We start from the raw sequence: 22012 nt of genomic DNA on the forward strand, positions 1-22012 counted from the left end.
TGCAAGATTGTTTGGTACACAATTATGCACAAGGCTTAACACCTTCAAGTCCAGCTGATATCCCACCAGTAGCTTTTAGGTTTGTATGGTAACTGATCCACAGTACGGAGCGCTTTGGCACCTAAAATAAAGGGCAGATGTGTTGTATTTTACAGTAAATATTTTACTACCATGCCAAATGGAATGTCTGATAGATGTAAACAGAACTTGTTTTTTTAAGATTTTATTTGTCTAACATGCTTGACAAAAAAATTACAACATCAAGTTATGCCAAAATGATTAAATAACCTTTAAGCTTTCATACCGCAAGTCTTTTAATGATAACTTTTAAAGTAACAGCTGCTTTCAAATAATTTTTTCACATAAAATACACAGTATTTTGAAGATACCTTAGGAAAAATTTGTTTTTAAGAGCATATTTTCTGGTTGACATAGAAATGTTGTTGCAGCTAATAAAAGCTCCCCCCCCCTTAACATTCTAGTAACAAGTGCTGAGAGTGAATGTAAACATTTCAGACTTCTTTAACATACAGCCAGTTTCCTGCCACCCTTGTTTCATAAAACACTTGAATTGTGACTGGTTAAGACACTTGTAGTCTAACGACACAGTATCATTTTTCTTCCCAATGATGGTGGAAATCAGTAATAGGTTATTAACTTCCAGCCTCGCTGATGTGGCCTGATCCTACAACCCTTCCACAAATAGTTCTTGCAAAAACAGTCCCATGTAAATCTACTGCAGCCCGCTCATGTGCACATAAACGATTCACATAAGACAGGGTTACAGGATGGGGCCCACTGTTTGCTTTTTAGTTTCAGCAAAGAGCAGCAAACCATTTTAGGTCCTAATTCACCAAACAGCTTACAAGAAATGAGAGATTTGTGGCATGTCATGTGTTTGGGTATACCAGTTTGGATGAAGTTACTAGGCTCAAACTTAATGCTTCCCAGCACCAGGTGGGGGAAGAGTTTTGGCACATGTGAAGCATTGGAAATGAACCTAGTGTCCCTCCCAGATTTGATTTTGAGGCGCAAGCTTTCAGAAATAGTGGCCCTAGTTGTGCATGCAAATATAGCACATACAGCTGCTACATCCAAAGCTCACATTTATGTCTTCATATTGAGCAAGTGTGTGTGCACAAGGGCACTAACATGCACAATTACATAATCTGTGTGTGAAAATGTGGGCTCTGCAAATGCACTGGGTACATGCATGGTTTTTTTTTCTCTAGCATCAGTGTCTGAATGTCTCACCCATGAGCTTTGCCTAATGTGTGTGAAGGTTATTTAACACATAGATCCTGTTAGTACCACAATTCTGAAAATCCATATCCAAAGTATCATACCTAGATAATGGCAGTTAAGGCAAGAGGTCTCCTTTTGCTTTCTTGGAAGTTGGAGAAATTGGGTTAGGGCAGGACAGAGGCCCCTTTTCCTTTAGGGCATATTTTGGGGGTTAAAATACTTCATGGTTTGCTTTTTAAAGTGAATTTTCAGGCTAGTGTAAAGTGCTGGAATGAAAACTCTGCCGACTCAACTCCTCTGTGAATCCATGGATGCGGAGCATGAGCAGTGCTAGTTCTCACATCTGGATAGGCTGTATATAGGGGGTTAGAAAAGATTTCAGTCTCCTGGGCTCATTTAGTCCTTGGTCTCTACTACCACTGTCCACAAGGGGGCAAATAGCCATGATGGGGCTTGTGATGTGGACACCTGTGCTAGACGAACTGCAGTGAGCTCGCCACTCATTTCACCTATGCTGCTGAACAACTATTAGAAGGTAAGGGCCAAGGAGTAATGGTCTCAAGTTGCAGTGGGAGAGGTTGGATATTAGGAAAAACTTTTTCACTAGAAGGGCAGTGAAGCACTGGAATGGGTTACCTAGGGAGGTGGTGGAATCTCCTCTTTTAGAGGTTTTTAAGGTCAGGCTTGACAAAGCCCTGGCTGGGATGATTTAGTTGGGGATCGGTCCTGCTTTGAGCAGGGGGTTGGACTAGATGACCTCCTGAGGTCCCTTCCAACTCTGATATTCTATAAAACTCATCCTTGGGGTAACTCCATCAAAGTCAGGGGCATTAACCCAGGGATGAATTAGCTCAGACTGTTAATCATTCCCAGTCTGGGCCAGATTCAAAGCAGTGGCCTTATGATACGCTGCCCATCCCTTTATCAGTTCTTTAAACCGAACAGTCCCGCTAGGCTACCTTTTAAAACCACGTCTGAACATCACAGGTTTCCTATTTTACTTTAAATCCAATCACAGATCAGCTCTCATGTTAAACCACATGGAACTTTTTAAAGAAAAAATGGGAAATGACATTTTTCAGAGCTTACAAATGCCTGAGTTTGTACTGCATTTAACACCATCTCCTTTCTAGAACGTTCAGCTGTTTCCCACACACTGGCAGTATGCACCATTTCCCCTTCCATCTGTAATGCCAGATGTGTTGCGATTGCATTACAGAACAGTGATTAGGACCTTCTCCTGCATTGCCTTTGAAAGCATGCAAGGGCACAGACTTCAGAAGGATTTGCAACAACAACTGGCTTCTTTTAACTGGTTCAACACAGTACTTGTGTAGACTCTTTTCATATTTGCCATATTATTCAGCAAAAATATCAACATCATTTGATTTTTACCAAATACTCATTGGAAAATGTTTTAAATGGTTAAATCCTAGTCTAAACATTCACGTTTAAACTGTAAACATTCTTTAAGAAACACGCCTTTGAAAAGACTTTATACTTTTAATAAGTTCAATATATGGTTGATAAAAAAAAAACCCCAACTCCCTACTCGATATATATGTGGAATGCATTCACTTTTGTGTATTCACAAGTATTTTAATGTTGAAATTTTAAATTTAATGCTTAATCAGCTTCCGGCAGATATTGGCACTAAAATATCTTTCTTCCCATTCATTTTCATCACTCAAATTTGGTTGTGAAGAATTAAAAGAAAAAAAATAAAGGGTCTTCGCTTCTTCATTGAACAGTTCTTTATCATGTTTCTTAGTCAGCAATAGAAAACTGCTTGTGTGATGGGTACATCATTAAATTCCTATAACAATCATGTGTTCCTTGGAGTAGGTAAGTCAATAACTATAGGTGGATTGAGAGGCTGGTAATTCACAGTGCACACTGATGCATTCACATAGGTAGTAGTTCCATCAGCCATTACCCCATAGCCTACAAAGAAAACAAGTTCTAGTTACTACTATTATTCACTTATATAGTGCCACAAATGGAAGTGGTACTGAATAGTGCTACATCCATACTCTCAGGGATTTAACAGGGCCATATTCTGCTCTCTGTCATACTAGTGAAGCTTCCATGAGAGTAGTAAGAATACTTGTGTAACAGAAGAATTTGAGCACCCTTTTAGATTGTAAAAGAAAGCCAAAGAGGACTCTCCAGAGTGTAGACGTAGCGTGAGATTATAGCCACTGAAATGTGAGGTCTTCACAAAAAAGTTTAGTAACTTCAATATTTCTCTTTGAAAATCACTTTTAAAAAATATTCTCTCTCAGTTTTTGAAGAGGGTGGGAGCTAGACTGTATTTCAAGCTTTTACCACACTCAAATCCCTGATTTGTTGGAAATCTCACATTCAGAACTTGTCGAAACCGTCACCTTTTGAGGCTGATATTTTCCAGGCTTGGTTTCTGCTCAAAGATTTTTTTTTTTTTTTAAGAAATGTTGAGTGAAATCCCTTCAAACATTTTTGGACGTATGGAAAAGTGAACGTAATTTTTCCATTACAAAAGAATTCTAATCACTTATGAAAAGAAAAAAAAATCAACTGGGCTTCAGCAAACCCAGCAGAAGCATGAAATCTGCAACTTGGCATGGATATAGGTATACCATGGCTTAGCACAAAAAAAACTGGGTTTGATTTAAAGGTTTGAATATCTGAAAACTCTGTGCTCACTAGAAACTGTCTTTAATGGGCGCTATCCTACTGCCAGCGAAGTTAATGGTGACATTCCAAATCGCTTCAGTGGGAACTTGACTGGATCCAATGTGTGCCGGTGTACACTTAAATCTACCAGAGAAGTTCTAGCCATGTTTATGCAGTTACTTACGTGCCTGACTGAGCTCCCATTGAAGTCAAGGCAACACTCCCATGGCATGTCTAGATAGCAGCGGGGAGCGAGCCAGGTAAACAGTTGCACTAGTGGGGCTCACGTTAGTGCACTAAACAAAGCAGTGTCGCTGCTGCAGCTCAGGCAGCGGTGAGTCTGAGCTCGCTTGACTTGTTGAATGTCCACTGCAGCCACATCATCCACGCTGCTGTTTTTAGTGTGCTAGCTCAAGCCAAGCTAGTGGGAGTCTGTCTAGTTGGGCGGGGAGGCTTCATAGACTTGAGTGGGGATTGAGTCAGACCTATGTACACTCCCTTGGTTCAGGAACGCCATGAAAGAACTGCAGATTCTTTTATTTTCTTTTAAAAGCCCACACACTTAATGCTACGAACTGTGGGTCCAACAAACCGCTCATGGGAAACCTTACAAGAAGAGGACTTTAGCAAGGATGAAAACCGTCAGCTTCCTGTCACAGAGATTTCTCCCAATCATTTGTGGTTTGCCACAGAACAGTCGTCTGTTGTGAAACATGAACCACAGAACATAAATGTGAATTGCACAGTTAACATTGCGAGGGGAAGTTTCAGAATGTTCTCTCTCCCTCTCCATGGTTTTAAAACACCCGATCACCATGGTACCCGGTTGCTAAAATGTTAATGTTTGTGCAAGATTTATAATATTGCCCTTTTCATTCCTTCCCACCCTAACCTGGAGACTCCTGTATGACCACCCCACCTGAGCCTTGGCAGGAGCATGGGAAGTAGGATTTTAGATGACGTTACTGTAGGGCTGCCTGTCACTGTGACTGGTGGAGCAGCAGCAAGTATGGTGACAGGTGAGGCATTTTTGGCAGTAGCAGCAGTTCAGAGAAGGAAGTGGGGAGGAACAGTCAGTTCTTTATTCCTCCTGGATATTTAGTAGATGACTGCTGTAAATGTAGCTGTGTTTAGTCAGGGGAGATATCATCTGTTCATACCATGCACTCACTTTGCAAAGAGCACATTCGTTTGCAGAGGCTGTCTGTGAGAACTTACTTGGGAATTCTTCTCTGAGGAGTTTTACCATCCCACAGCAAAACAGGCTTTGCAGTTTCCCACTTGTTTTCTCTGAATTATGACAGTTGACAAGAATTCCCTGTCTCTTAACTCTGCTACTTACTGCGACTGCAGTGGTAACTGAAATAATTTACCATTCTGTGAGTCAACGTTTTTTCTTTGATGAGCCAAATGCAGACATGGGGTAAGCAGATGCAACTCTATTTACCTCACAGGAGCTAACAACAGGTCACTTACACCAAGTTTAAACTTACTTGGCCTATAATAAACTAAAGGGATAATGTCAATTTTAGAACAGGTTTTGTCTGAAAATTGTTCACACACAGTCTTATAAGTAACCTCTAAGACTGCTGTACCTGAAAGAGGTCTAGAGAGGAGTCATTCAATTTATTTACTCTGTGCATTTGACAGCACTTTAGAAATCACCTAGTGAGAGCCTTATCGTTGCAAGGAATAGGCGGCAGTGATTGTACCTCCAGGCCATACACCTTGCAAGATATGAGTAAACACCGTAAGACGTATTCTTTCCCCTTTTCTTTGATTGTAAATATGATCCCACTACCATTGACTTGAATGGGAGCAAGGCTGATCCCATTTACTGATTTAAAAGAAGGGAATTCATTTTCCCAGTTGAAAGCCAAATGGTTGACAGAACACTCTAGGTGGGTCTGTGCACTGAACACTTAACCTGGTTAAAAAAAAAAATCTTACCCCCACAGAGCCAGTGAGAGGGCTCCCTAGTGCTCTGAGACACACACTCAGACAAACGCTCTGAAGAAACTACAGTGTCTCAGATTGCTGGGGAATCTTGACCTAGCTGATGAGGAGATAATTTGTGCATGTACCATGTATTAGGATGAAGAGTGGGAGGAACCTCTAGAGTTTTATGGAGCCTCATTTTAGCTTTGTATTTATTTAGACCCTTCTAACCCAGGATCTCAGTAATTAAGCCTTAGAAATCCCTACGGATTTTAGAGAGAGAGAAAGGGAGATGCCAAGAGGTTACAAGATTTCCCCAAAGTCACACAGTAATTCAGTAAGGAGCCACAAATAGAACCCAGTAATCCTAACTTGTAGTCACCTAGTAGACCTCTACCCTTGTTTTGAACCAACTGGATCAGTAGCTCATATGGAGTAGTAGTATAATCCCCATTTCACAGATATGGAAACAGATGCTGAGGCCCAAATATTCAAACTTGGATGTTAGACACTTATATGCATTTTATTCACCTAAACAAGTGGCCTGACTTTCAGAAGTGTCCATTAATTTAGGTGCCTATCTTTAGCAACTCAAATTTGAAAATGTTGGCCATACTGTGTAGTGACTTGGGCGCAGCTGGTTTTAAAAATCAGAGAGAGACAAGCTTGCTGACCTTCATGGATATGCCCGAAAACATGAAGCCTTGGCTGTATCCGTCTCTGGACTGTGTTCAGCAGTTCAACACATCCTACCCTCTGCATTTTCTTAGGAACCCAGTCTAGAAAACCTTGGAAGAAGAAGAAGAAAGATTTAAAAACACAGATTTAAAAGGAGAGAGAAAGGACTCACATTATCTGTGAAACTTTATACCTGGAGTACGCAAAATCATTCCTGGATTTTAATGTGTCTTAGTTTCTTAGATTTTAATATGCCACAGAATAATCTATTAAAATGAACATCTTCATTGCTCAGTGGAGGGGGAATGAAAAATATTTGAGGAATGAAAAAATAGTTGATCCAAAGGGATGGGATTAGAGTTATTCTTGCCAATATTTCTTTTTTAAAGAAAAGATCCTTGCAAGAGATTTAAATTAAAACTAATTAAACCATATTTGTTCTATTTAAGGCAAACACTCCATCCCTGCTACAGTTTAAGAAGCTTAGAGAAGAATGTTCAAAACTAAGTGCCTAAAGCTAGGCCTCTAAACCCACATTTAGGCTTTTAAATCGAGATTCAGGTTCTAACTTTAAGCACTGAATATTTTGATCTTAACTTATGTAATGACTTTGGTGTTGCTAATTATTAATCCAAAACATACTGGCATTGAGGATTAGATATTTCCATGTTCATACATTAAAATGATTGCCTACTACAGCTGCTTGTACAAATATTTTTCTTTCCCACTAGAAAATGTTGACTTTTTAATAAAAAGAAAAAACAAAAATGGTATTGTTTTCAATTTTTTGGTTTTGGTTTTGCCTGTATGAAAAAAATCAAAAAATGTCAAGGAAAGCAGGCACTTTGTTAAGGTTACATTTAGCTGAAAACCCAACTTGACATGAAAAAAAAAAAAAAAAAGATTTTTTTTTTTTTTTTTTACCAGTCCTATCAGCTACTTCAGAAAGCAGAAATAACAGCAAATCCGAACAGAGAGCACTGAAAATACTCTTTTATTAATGGCACCAAAGTGTTAAAATGATACTAAAAACTGTACCCACATCTGCACCACCAGGAGATTGGTCTAACTCCCAGTTAAGTCATTGGGACTTTCCATTGACCTGATGGGACAAGGATCTGGCTCCAGATGATGGTCTTAGTTGGGCTGGTGGCTGGAAATTTGATTAAAATTATCTTCTTTTTAAATATCCAGGACTATGGCAGCTTTGAACATGGGCCCATGTTAGGCGGGGGAACGAGCAGAGACCACACTGCAGCAGGAATCCCTGGAGGCATTGTGGCTGACCCAGTCTGAATTCCTGAAGAGCCTGTGGGAGCACATGCTAGGGCAGAAACTCCAGCATTCAGCAGCTGATCTCTACTGGCCAACACAAAAGGATAGTGGTGCCATAATCCAGCCCTCGCCTTGTTGCTTTTGGAAAGTCTCATGCAACTGCCAGGATCACTGTACCTCCTCCCAAAGTCTCTGCAGGCCCCTTTGCAGAGGCAAGCATGTGTGACTGTTGCATGGGATGCAGGGTTTTTGTTAATGTTTTTTTACAATGAAAACCTAAATGCCCAGTCTGGACATCAAATTGTATTTATAAACGAACATAATTTCAGAAGGGATGCTAATTGTTCACTAAATCATGGCATTTCCCTTCAAAGCGACTAGTGTAACCTAACCAGGATGTGACACTTGAAGTGTGACTGTTTGCAAGTGAAAACATCATCTCCCGTACATCTGTGTGAAAGATGGAAGAGCAAAGAGTCCAGAGCTGTGCAGGGAAACACTATTCTGCAGTGCAAATTGGAATAATTTAGTTAATTTCTGTTGGTTTGGAATGATCTAATTGTTTTGTGCTGCCACATCTCTGCCACTATCATAAGATGTTGCCACTCCAATTTGGGAGACCTAAAACATATACAATTTTGTACTATTCTTTAGATTTATTTATCCTTCTGTTTGCACGTACATTTGAAGGGTGTTATGATATATTACATATATACAGGGCTGAGGGGATAGGGATTTACACGCACCGGACTCAGTTTTCAAATTATGGTACAGAGGGCCTGATCCAACATGGCTAACAAGGAGTTAAGCCATTTACTTCAATGAGACCAGAAATGGAGCACTTGGTTGGAAGACTGCACTGCATGCAAAATGGATATATACCAACCTAAGGGCAGACTTGGACAACCCACATGTTTCCATTTCGGTGCCTATTTTTAAAAATTGGTCTCAGTATATTTTAGGGTTTTGTGACTAAGGGTAACATTTTCTAAAATGCGTAAATGACTTAGGTTTAAAAGTCCCATTTTTAGAGTGACTAAGGCACTAAGAAGTCTGTCTCCTTGAAAGTCAATGGAATCCAGGCTTTTAAGTGCCTAAGTCCTGTTTGAGAGAGGGTACTTTTGAAAATGTTATCCCAGGTCTTTGGTGTATAGATCTTTACAGAAAATCCAGTTGCATGCAGCTTAATTACAGACACAGATGATCCTCATTAAACTCTGATATTTGACTCTGCTAGTCACTTTTGTCCTCTATGGCTGTTTAAAATTTATTCCAGGAAACAGCAGCAGTTCCTTAACACGTCAAAGTGAGTTCAGAAATTGTATCTTTCAGAATCCAGTTCAATCTCTTTTTCATACCAAACAGATTATATAACCCAGGCTTTTGTTATTTCAATGACTTGAAACAGTTAATTGTCAAAACGTCTGTGGTGAATATGAAGGCAAAGGTATTTCCACTTCAAAAACTTTACAAAACAAAAATTCATGAAATTAACTTCTCCATTAAATTAAGCATTATTTATGTTGAACATGTTTTTGTTTACATGCATTATCGCCCTTCTGAATCCTTCCCATATGTTTGCTGCTTATTATATACACCTGACTACACAAACTAAGAATAATTGATTACACCTAGCTAACAATTAGAGTTCATCTTAGGGATTTTTTTATGTTTGGTTATTTGAAACAGGTTTCTGCAACTGTCAGGAAAGTATAAATCTTTGTCACAGACAATCACGCAGACAGCTACAGATAAAGACTTAACGAAATCCACTTAAAAAAAGAAAAAGAAAAAGAAAGAAACGAAGAAAAGGAAAGAATTCTTGATAAGAAGCCAAAGAATCCTGAACTTAGTTCTTTACATGCTTGGAAACTGACTTTTTAAAAAATGAAATTAATACCTATTCAAAAGAAACTTATTTTTGCTATAGTATATTTACTGTATTTCCAATATGACCTAATCAAAGGTAAGAGTCTCTCACACTGCTATATATTGTGACACAGGAATATTTGGTATATCGTCATTAACATGGCTGAGTACGACTGCAGATAAATGTAAACTCTTGGGGAACTATCTTCTCATTATTTGTGTACGGTGCCTGGCACAAGGGGGAGCACAATTCCTGATTGTGGCATCTAGGCACTATCACGCTACAAATAATGAAGAATAATGACTCTGAGTAGGATTTTCAGAAGTGCCTAAGTGACACAGAAGCACCAATTCTGTTCAAAGTCAATGGGACTTGTGCTCCTGAATCACTTTGGCACGTTTAAAATCCCACCAATTTATCTCTGTAGTTCTGTAACATAAGTTGATCAGGAGGGTATTTGTTCTGCTGCAGGGAGGGGATGAATAGGGAGAAGAGAAAAGTAGATGGTGGGCAGAATTAAGACCTACAGGTAAGAGAAAAAGAAGAGGGGAGAAGAAAGGAGGACACGATTTCATGAGGCACCAGCTCAAAAGAGGGATATAATCAGTAACAAGACTCAACCTGAGAGGCCTCATGGCAGCACACTCTCCTGGACCACATACAGAAGAGGGTAGTTGTCCTCTGAGTCATTAAACAGACAGACACCACCTATTACGGGAGTCTCTAAACCTAACATAACGTGAGAATCACTGTTGGCACTGCAGACATGGCAATAGCAGCTCTTGCTGGGTCACTTGTCAATACCCCATGCAAATCTGACAGTGACCTAACAGAAGCTGTAAATTAAAGGGAAATACATTTAAAACCAGTAAAAGGAAATGCTCCTTTTTGCAGCATTCTAGTCATAGTGTCATAGGAAGTCATCTAAATTGTGTGGCTGAATTTGCAAGAGCATTGGATGCTTTTATGATCATGAATAACATTTGTAGTTATGCAGTCTAAGACCAGGATAACAGTAATCAACTTCCAGGTTAAAATAATTGCCTGTGAAGGTCAGAAAGGAATTCTGTTTCTAACCCATCCATGCACAGCCTAATAAAAAGCGAGGTGCAATACGCTGAGAAGGTTGTCGCTTTCCTTTGGAGTGCCACAGAGAGGCTGCTGCAGATAAGTAAATAACATGTTAGGCGGAGCAATATTTTGATCCGATTCACAAAAGGGTTGCAGACCATTCAGCGCGGAACATGAGCTGTCCACAGATACATTAATATAGACAAGACACCAGGAAAATAAAGCAAAGTAATATGCAACATTTCTAAGAAAAGCCATGGAGGATGGTTGAAGATAAAAAACAAAATAGGATAAATACTCAGACTAGTTGATAAGTGAATTACAAACACTGGATATGTGGACATTCTTTGGAATTGACAAAGGACAGGTTTTCTTCATGACTAATCAGATGGAAGTTTGGGGGTTTAAGAATAAAAGTCAAAGTATTTCACATGTTTTCAATTGTTTTATCTGGACTTATAAACGGGTCCACCAAAAATTCAACACTAACCATTAGGCCACCAATCCATTTGGGATTTTCGATTATCTCCTCTGCTAAATGTTTAGGACTAACAGCTCCAGCCCTGCAAGCACTGAGGGATGAATGGCTGTTACCAATTTTTAAGATCCAAGTCCATATACAGAATAAATCTGATGGCCAGAAGTGGGTTATGCAATTGATTAAACACACATTCTTATAGGGAGAACAAAGATTTACAAAGAAGAAACCCCTTTCCCCAAAGCTTCAGTGAAACACTTAAAGCAAAATCATTTTGTTCCTGTGAAAACCAAAACACTTTACATACTCTAAATGAAAATTTTGAAAGAGAAGGGGAAAGAGTGGTAGGAGGGAGGATTTTAGCACTTAGTGAAATTGTGGACTGAAAGGAGTTCTAAGTAAGTTTAAAAGTCCAATTCAGCAGAGCACTTAAGCATGAATTTTACTTTATCATGATTAAATGATTACATTAATAAGTTTTGAGCATGTGTTTACAGTTAAGCATGTGTTTAAATGCTTTTCTGAATCAGAGACAAAAAGATTTCTGTTAATACTTTATTTCCATAATCAAGGTCAGATAACTATTATCAGGAAACATAATAAGCCCTCTACTTCTATAAAGATATATTTTATCTCACATTAATATTTGTAAGATGAAAATGTAAAAATGGTTCTTGTTGGCCTACACATGTCTGCAGGTCCTCTCTAAAGAATGGGCAACATAAGTTATCTGGGTTCATGAGAAGAAAGCAGAGGTGGCAACTCATGATGAAAGAAGGGAGAAATCAATGCTGGATATTGGATGGAGGGGAATGCTACCCTAAAAAGGTGGTGGGGAAACAATATGTAAAAACTTAGGGCCTGATCCTCCATTCCTTGTCCAATCAACTCTCCTCAGTTATTTCAATGGAAGCTTTGAGTGGGCAAGGAACGCAGGATCAGACCTCCAAATTGTGTAAGTATATTAGGCCTGATTCATCACTGTGTCACTCCAGTTTTGACACTGGTGTAGCTCTATTGATTTCAGTGAAGTTACATTGGCATGAAACTGGAATGCTAGATGCCTCAATGAATCAGGGCCATTGTTTCTTTATAGGGTATATTAAGGCAAAATATTTCACATCCCTCGCTGAGTTTAGGTAATAGCGATTAGAAACCCTGTGATGAAATCCTGGCTCCAATTCAATCCAGAGGAGCTTTGCTTTTGAGTTCCCTGGGGCCAGGATTTCACCCCATGTCTGAAAACAGCACACAGTTACTATATCATTATTTGAAATATGTAACTCAAAGTGTTAATGTTTTCTTACCAAGAGGTGGTCCATGTGTTATAAGAATATCTATTCCATCTGGAATAAGGTTCCATTTCTCTAATAGTGCTTGGCCTCGTGGAAGATTAAAGCCCCAGCCATAAAACCAAGGTTGCCTGCCAAAAAAGGAGGAGAATGTCTTCAATGCTACTCAGATGCACTGGTCATCTAATTAAAAAATGGAGGCGGATTCTCTTCTGTTAAGGAATTTGGGGACACAAATAGCATTACTTTCCTTCCCCCTGTGTACAATGACACCATATCTGCATACAACCATCATTATTTAATATGTGTGGGAAATCAACAAGCTTATCAGTTTAAACAGACAATATCTTGTAAAATATTTATTGCATTCTTCTAATCAGATTGAGAGGCAACTGTAGAAGCTGAAGTACCCTACATAGTACTATACCTGGAGTTCCATTCTATCTATTGGACCACAACTCTGGGGTGTGTGTGTATTATATTATAGCATGGCCTTCTTCCCACTTTGGTCCTGATCTTACAATTGAATAGGCATAGGCAGAACCCTTCATACATACAGTTCCAATTACAGGGTTGTGGCTATAATCTGTATTATGTTTGGTTAACTTTGGAAGCCTCACACCAGAACAAACATGTTTATTAAATTCTTATATACTGCACATTTTTCCTCGTCATCCACCACATTAATGTTTTATAAAATTTTACATATTCAAGATTTAGTAGCCGATGAGAATTTATTTTAGGGTTGTTTTTTTTTAAAACACATTATTTATGGAACAGCTCATTAGTAAGTGGTGGGATTATAACAGAGGCAGCCAGAATATAATTCATTTGTGTATGCAATCCCATTGATTAAAAAACTATACTTCATAGTAATATCACCGTGGCAAATTATGACTTGCTGGTGATGCTACAAGTCATGAAATGTGGGGCTAGTTTTGGGTTGGTTTTTATTTATTTATTTATTTTTAATTGACTGACTGGTCTTCTGGCCATATCCGGAGAACAACAAATGGGCTGTGATTGAATAAGGTTTATGATTATTGCAGCCTTAGTGTTTATAAATATGTACACATCAACCAGAGTTTTCCTTCAGATCTTACTTTGTTGAAGAAAGCTTTCCACTCCCTCACTGCATCAAAATGAAAAAGCGAGATTTCATTTAAACAAATTCTCTGAACTACTCTTTGCATCATGTATGGCAAAGACAAAAGAGAATGCTCATGAAGCTATTATTCTTCCTCTTCCGTTACTGATGCTTGACAACCACTTCAGAAATTAACACGTTGTCTGCAATCTTCACGATCATATATTTTTCACATCTTCTTTCGGAATGCTGTTAGACGTGTATGCTGAAAACAACTGAAAAACACTGCATGCTAAGAGAAATAAAGGGACACAGGCTATCCTAGAAGAGGAAGCAAACTGTAGTAGAAGAGCCCTCTAACAAGCAGAGCTTCTGCGGGAAGTTCCCCCTCCTTCCCACGGGTCAGAGGCCCAATTTCTCTAGAGCCAAAGTGTTGGGGCTCTGCAGTATTGATTGAGGGAGGTGTCAAGCTAAGAGTCTATATCCTGGATCTGCACGGCCTATTCTCCTGGCTAACTGTTAGGCTTCTGTGTGAAAACCTAACTGGAAGTTACTACTGTTGCAGCTGTGACCAACACTATCTCTCTCTTGGATCACTCCAGTCCCTGTGGTGGGAGACAGAGGGTGAGTGCAGGAAAGAAAACTAATGGCAGCAAAGTAGCAGGAGACACGCTGACAAGGGTAAGGGTTGGCTGGGCAGCTCTACCTACCGAAGGGAGAATCAGGCATAGAACAGTGAGTTTCGGATCAGAGTTTTCTGATGAGCTTTTACCTTTCAGCGGCTTTTTCCTTATGGGGCGCTGTCCCCCCAGGAAGAGTAGCATGTGACTCTAAGGTACATGGCTCCTCACCCCCCATTTCTGGGATGGTAACTCTGCATCTATTCAGTGGCCTATTGCAGAATAAGCTAGCAGTGATCTCTGCAGCCTTATTTACAGGTAAAGATCAACTTGGCTGTCTTATGTTAAGTCACTCTCTCCCTTGCCTTGCAGACAGCCTGCACAGTTCCCCCAACTGTGAGCAGACTGGAGTCAACTGCCTCTATAAATGAAGGCTGTCTCATTTATCCAGTGAGAAGAAGGATGCTCCAGTGGTTAGGGTACTAACTGGAAGGCCAGGTTCAATTCCCTGCTCTGGCACAGAGTTCCTGTGTGAACTTGGTGAAGATGACGACGATAAGTTTCCTTACCTTACAGAAGTGTTGTGAGGATAAATATAATAAGGATTGTGAGCTGCTCATCTATTACAGTAATGGAGACGATGTAAGTACCATAGAGAGCTTACAGAGTTTTGGCTTATTTCTTTGGGGGGGGGGGGGGGGGCGGAGGAGGGGGAGAGGAAAAAAAAAAAAAAAGGCTGCAGCCCAAATCACAAATGCCAGTAGTCTTCCTTCCCTAGCGCCACAAAGGAAATCCTAAAATGGAGGGTATTCTGGTCTCACACTCCACACATTTTATTTAGTCAACAAATAACGTTTAGCTGCGGGCCCACACACATTCATATGAACAAAACTTCACTTGCAAAAAGCGAATACGGAAAAAGGGGGAAATGTGGCAATTCACACTTCAGTTTCCAACTGACCTGAAATGTTCCTGAGACATTTTTCTCCCACCCCTCCTCACGCAGGCCCTAACCAATACCCTTTGGAGTTAGTGGGAGTTTTTCCACTGACTTCAGTGGGCACTGGATCAGGCCTCCTATTCCCATGCTCTACAGAGATCATCAATGAGTGTGGTGCACAAACAGGAAGCAAAATGTAACACAGCTGCCGTGCTCCCTGAGAAATGAATGGAGAGGAAAAAACCACCAATATTTGCCGAAGAGAAAAGGTAAGAAATCAGTATAGAAAAAATTTTAAAGCTATACTGGAGCATTCATAAAAACAAACAAACAAAAAAACACCTCAACTGTCAAAGAACTTGACAGTGTCTAGTTGATCCCACTGAAATCTGTAGGCTTATGGATCACATATATAAGGGTAAAATCCCAGTGGTTTGCCTGCCTCTACTAGGCCCATTATATACATACTCACTTTTTTTTAAGTGTGTTTTTCATTCTGAATAGGCATGATCTACAGCTTATTTAGACAAGGAATACTGTCCCCCTTTCCTCTCTCACTTTGTCGCTGCAGTGCATATTTGCTTGAGTTAAGGTTTGGTGAGTTATGCATGCTGGAGCTGTTCTTCTGTGACTAGGAAATGTTAGAACTTATGTGATTTGCCATTATGCTATGTTTTATGACAATCCCAGGAATGACAGAAATGTCTGGAATATTTCTGGATAAAATACGAAAGGATTCAGTGCATAATGTTAGTATTCTTTACATTAAATAAATTCATACACTTCAATGCTGAAACCACACAAAAGTAAAATCATTTTTATGTGCAGACGGATTTTATAAATCCTCACCTCCCTTCTTGTGAAATGTTATTACAAAACAGCCATCAAAGTTTCTGTGCAGAAAAAAGACCAAACACTACCCATATACACACCAACAACTTTCTGACCTGGAAATCATGTAAAGACAACTTTGTTTAATATTTCCATCCATCATAGAATGTGGAAGCAAAGTTACTGAGTTAAGATCTGATGCTTTTTTGGATCGCTTTTCTAAGTGTTTACTCAGTGAAAGTATAACTTCTTTATAAAATAGTTCACATGACTATCTATTTTACATTAATATACTTAAGGAGGAAAATCTGCTGGTTCTAGAAAAGAAAGGTGCAAAAAATGTATCTGGCAATTAAACACCTATACCATTAATGTACTTCATGTTAGGAACCAAGTACCCATGATTAACAGTGTACTTTGATTTAGGTTTTGCCTTCCTATAGCAAACAGCATATGTCTCTCAATATCTTACTGAAATTCAGTGCTTTTATTATTATGACAGAAAAATGACTGACTACATATAAGGCTGTAGGGAGAAAAGTATATTGCAAGTGAATATGTTTACTGCACAATTAAGCTTATGTTAAAAACACATGAACAAGTTTTACAGGTCAACTCATCTTACGTACAGAAATGTCTGGATTCTCAAAATTTGTGCTAGCAATCGGATGTTGCTTTCTATGCTGAATTTCTGTGTCTGTTCTAAAGAAACCATTGGAATAATTTTCTTACAGAATGATGGTTGCTATGACAACCATAGCAAATTTTCCTTTTCTGAAACAGATGTCTCATTTAGTTGAAAATTAGAATGTGAAAAACCCATGGGAAAAATTAATTCAAACTTTAACAGAACACTGACTACAATGTAATCTCTTATAGGTTAACCCCTTAACATCTTTCTGCACTCCTATAGTAACCTTCAAATAAACTCTAATTAAATCATTTTAGCCTCCTATAAATGATCTTTTTAGCTATCATTGGCACTTTAGTTTTCTTTTAAGTGTGCATTTCCGTTACCATAATAGCAGAGAAAAGTGGCATTAAAAAAGTGGTCAAACACATTACTCCCTTAACTATTTATCACTGTTTGTTCTTTTACTCAACCACCATTGGAAAGAGGAACAGTGCAGTTTGAGTGTTCTATTCTGTTCTTCTGTCACTTAAATGGGGCATAACTTAGTTTTATGTAATTTACTGTACAGGGCTGTGATGCATTACATAGATCTGACTTGTAATTTATGTGAGAATTGAGGGTTTGTGTTCTTATACTGGTATACATCTCAAATTGCTTAGCAGATGTATTAATGGGTAGGGGATACACAAAGAGGGTACTGGAGTGGGCAAACCAAGCAATATATATGTATTCTCCCACCAGAAGAAGTGAGAGACTGAAATGTGTTTCTTTGTGGCTTTCATTTAACTGCTTAACTAGACGGACCCATTACTACCTTCATCTACACTTACTAGCTAAACATAAAAACCACGATCACTGCAGGTCAGTTACACGTGAACATCTCCAGAATTAGTAGGCAATTAAAAAAACATTCCAATTTATCGCATGACCCCATAACTCCTGACGGGCTGGTACATTTTAAGAACTTGGGGACTGCAAATTTTACTGCAGTAGCTTAATCAAGAATGTGCAGTCAATTAAGCCCAAATCTGTGGCTGTTCGTTACACCACTGGTCTCAATGACTTCAATGGGACTACTCACATGAGTAAGGGTTTTAGGATCAGACCCAGTGTCTACAAAGATGTATGGGTGACTGTAGCGGGGTGGCTACCTCACTCCTAAAATAGAAGGGGTTAAAAGCAGCCCTGGAGAGGGCTGTGGCTGGGGACGGCTGATTGGGGAAGCAGCTGCAGCTGGGCCATGCCCCAATCAGGCCCCAGCTGCCCTGTATAAAAAGGCTGTGAGCCAGAGGCCTAAGTAGTCTCTCTCCAGGCTAGGAGAGAGCAGGGCCTGGCTGCCTGCCTGACAGGGTACTGAGGGTGGTGCAGTGCTGGGGAAGGAGCAGGCTGAGCGGGGGCGCTCCAGGCTGGCAGCTCCCCAGGCTGCAGGGCCTGGTCCAAGGCCCATAGAGGTACTGGGAGACAGAGGAAGGCAGCAGGTCTGAACCCCCTTGCCTATGATGAGTGGCCTTTACACTGCCGTCTGCCCCAGGGAGTGGGGGCTTGGTGATGACTGGCAGTAGCCCAGACTGAGGCAAGGTGGGGATAGTGGGTTGGGGATTCCCCAGGAAGGGGAGACCCAGAGGCAGAGTGTGGGGGTACTGCCAGGGTGCAGAACCCCAGAGAAAGGGGCACCGGAGTCTGTGAGGGACATGGGGGCCAGAGCTGTGTGGATCACCGGCCTGCAGAGGGCACTCCAGGCTGGAAAAGAGCTAATTCCCAATGACCAGCAGGAGGTGCCGCAGGGGTGAGTCCTGCACCCTCACAGTGACACTTGTGCTTTCTACATTGCAGAATACTATTCATCAATGAGTAGTGTCTTGAGTACACCGCACAAGCAACAACAAAATGTGCTAAAATTTCTGCTATGATGATCTCTCTTCTTGACTGACAGGCATTTCTGTGTCCCATTCAAGCAAGAGATTGTTCTAGTTTTCTCTTTGCTTATGATATATATTTAAAAGGATCACAGTGAAGTGTTACTCAGATTGATCCCCTGCGCAGAATTGGTATTTCTCTGTTGTAAATGAACAAGGAGGTATTAGCCATCTTCATACAGAAACTCATTAGGAAAACTAATTGCTCAAAGTCAGTCCACTCAGCTCCACTCCTATATATAATTATACAACTGAATATCTTGAACATTAAAAAATTGGCCCATACATGCCTCAAGCCATACTGGCAAAAAGTACAAGTCAAGGAATATGGGTGTACGATGTACAATTAACATCCTTGTTGCCAAAATTGCAGCCAACAGGCCAAGAACTGAAGATAGAGCTGGAAAAGACTGCTTCAGGCCATCAAGTCCATCCCCCGGGAACCCATGCAGGATTTTCGCAACAGGACATTTTTTAGTATTTTGTCTAGTCTCATTGTAAATGTGCCAAGCAATGGGGCTTCCATTACTTCCCCAGGAAGCTATTCCATTTAGTTAGAAAGTATTTCCTAATATCTAACCTAAATCTCCCTTGCTGCAGATTAAGCCCATTACTTCTTGTCCTACCTTCAGTGGACATGGAGACAACTGATCACAGTCCTCTTTATAACAGCCCTTAATGTATTTCAAGAAGTTACCAGGTCCCTCCTCAGTTGTATTATCTCAATACTAAACATGCCTTGTTTTTTTAACCTTTCCTCTAGGTCAGGTTTTCTAAATCTTTAATCGTTTTGTTACTCTCCTCTGGACTCCGTCCACTTTGTTCATAACTTTCCTATATTGTAGTGCCCAGAACTGGACACACTACTCCAGCTGAGGCCTAACCAGTGCCAAGTAAAGTAGAGCAATCACTTCCCATATGATATTCCTTTTAACATACCCCAGAATAATATTAGCCTATTTAGGAATTGCATCACAATGTTGATTCATTCAATTTTTGATTCACTATCTTTTTCAGCAGTACTACCGCCTAGTCAGTTATGCCCTAGTTTGTAGTCGTGCATTTGATTTTTCCTTCCTAGATGTAGTAGATTGCACTTGTCCTTATTTAATTTTATCTTGTTGGTTTCAGATCAATTCTCTGATTTGTCAAGGTCATTTTGAATTCTAAACCTGTCCTCCAAAGTGCTTCCAACCCCTCCCAGCTTGGTTTCATGCATAAATTTTATAAGCATTCTCTCTACTACATTTCCCCAGTCATTAATGAAAATGCTGAACACCACAAGACCCAAGGCAGGCCCCTCTGGGACCCCACGAGATACACACATCAAGTCTGACAGTGAGCCATTGATAACTGCTCTCTGAATATCGTTTTCAACCAGTTGTGCACCCACCTTATAGTAATTTCATCTAGACTGCACTTCCCTAGTTTGCTTATGAAAATGGCATGTAGGACTACGTCAAAAGCCCTACTAAAATCAAGATATATGACATATACTGCTTCCCCTATCCACTAGGCCAGTAACCCTGCCAAAGTAGTAAATTAGGTTAGTTTGGCATAGTTTGTTCTTGATAAATCCATGCTGGCTATTCCTTAAAACCCTATTATCCTCTAGGTGCTTACAAACTGATTGTTTAATACTAGAATAAGTTATCTTTCCAGGTATTGAAGTTAAGCTGACTGGTCTATAATTCCGAGTCCTCTCTGTTCCCCCGTTTAAAGACAGGCACTATGTTTGCCCTTCTCTGGTCCTCTGGGACCACACCCATCATCCATGGATTCTAAAAGATAATTGCTAACAGTTCTGAGATTGCTTCAGATAGTTCCTTAATATTCCCAGGATTTCAGCCCTGCCTACTTGAATACATCTAACTTATCTAAATATTCTTCAACCTGTTCTTTCCCCTATTTTGGCTTGCGTTCCTTCTCCCTTTTTGTTAATATTGTGCTGAGTAGCTGGTCATCATTGACCTTTTTAGTGAAGACTGAAACAAAATGGGTGTTAAGTACCTCAGCCTTCTTGATGTCATCAGTTATTAGCTCTTCCTTCCCTGTTAAGTAGAGGACCAACAAGTTCCTTAATCTTTCTCTTGCTCCAAAGGTATTTAAAGAGCCTCTTCTTATTGCCTTTTATGTCCCTTATTAGGTATAACTCATTTTGTGCCTTAGCCTTCCTGATTTTGTCCCTTCATGCTTGTGTATTTATTTTTGTACTCCTCCTTAGCAATTACTCCATATTTCACTTTTACTAGGATTCCCTTTTGATTTTCAGGTCATTAAAGATCACGTAACGGAACCAAATTGGCCTCTTTTTCCTATCTTTCCTTTGCACTGGGATAGTTTGCAGTTATGCCTGTAATATTGTCTCCCTCCAAAACTGCCAGCTCTACTGAACTCTTTTTTTTCCCCTTAGGTTTTCTTCCTATGAGACCTTAGGTACCAGTTCTTTGAGTTTGTTAAAGTCCGCTTTTTAAAAAATTCATTATTATTCTGCTGCTCTCACTCCTTCCTTTCCTTCTTGAACAGGGTTTAGCAAATAGAAATAAATGGGGTTCAGAGATGGGAGACGAGAATGATTGGAAACATAGAAAAATGTGCACATGAGACCAGTTGAAAAGACTGGGACTGTTTACATTTAAAAAGAGATCTATAAAAGGGGAGATGATAGGGGTATAAAAAAAGAGTTCATTGTATTGAGAAAGTAGATCAGTCACTTATATTCACTATCACAATTCACTACTAATTCAAGAACAGACCATTAAATGAAACTGAAAGGCAGCACATTTAAAACTAATAAGGAAATACTTTTTCTACACAATGCATGATTGGCCTGTGGAACTCACTGCCACAAGATGTCAGAGGCCAAGCGGTCAGCAATATTCAAAAAGATTGGGCATTTATATGTGTACCAAGAACATCTAGAATTACAACAGAAAGGATTAAAGCAACAAGATCATTGAAAGAGATTAAACCTTCATGCTTCAGGGCATAAACCAATCTTTAACTGGTATACTTTAGAAAGGGAATTTCCTGGGGGTAGGTTATTCCATAACTACCTCCTGCAGGGTTTCCTGTACCTTGCTCTGAAGCAGCTGGCTCTGGCCACTGTTGGATTCAAGATACTGGAATTGATGTCAATTGATGTCATCTGGTATGGCAACTCCTATACTTCTGTGTTTGCAATATATCCTCATAACACCCCTATGAAGTAAGAAAACACTATCATCCCCATTTTAAAAAGGGGGATCTGAAACGGAGAGAAAGTGACTTGCACAATGCCACAAGGAAATCTGTGGTGAAGCAAAGAATTCAGGTTAGATTTCCTGAGTACCAGTCTAGTGCCTTAGCCACAGCAGTATCTTTTTCCCATTGTGGAGAAGCTTGCGATACCTCTGTTTTTGCTATACATGCTCAATGGATAAAAATCTACAGTATCCAGGGCTGTTATTTCTGCAACTTTCACTACAACTAATTTAAAAAAA

General features: G+C 39.8%; 1 protein-coding gene across 2 annotated transcripts in view; it reads right to left on the bottom strand.

The window, feature by feature from the left end:
* Positions 1–260: 260 nt before the first annotated feature.
* The window catches only part of MPPED1 (metallophosphoesterase domain containing 1), a 74585-nt gene continuing 52833 nt past the window's right edge, over positions 261–22012 (bottom strand). For both annotated transcript variants that reach the window (XM_074936760.1, XM_074936768.1), the window contains exons 6-8: positions 12518–12633; positions 6513–6626; positions 261–3189 (exon numbers count right to left, since the gene is read on the bottom strand). In XM_074936760.1, the coding sequence (XP_074792861.1) occupies positions 3071–3189; positions 6513–6626; positions 12518–12633 (349 nt within the window). In that variant the 3' untranslated portion in view covers positions 261–3070. The remainder of the gene's footprint in view (positions 3190–6512; positions 6627–12517; positions 12634–22012) is intronic.

Source organism: Natator depressus, chromosome 1 (genome assembly GCF_965152275.1).
Source record: "Natator depressus isolate rNatDep1 chromosome 1, rNatDep2.hap1, whole genome shotgun sequence".
In the NCBI taxonomy this organism is placed as follows: Eukaryota; Metazoa; Chordata; order Testudines; family Cheloniidae; genus Natator; species Natator depressus.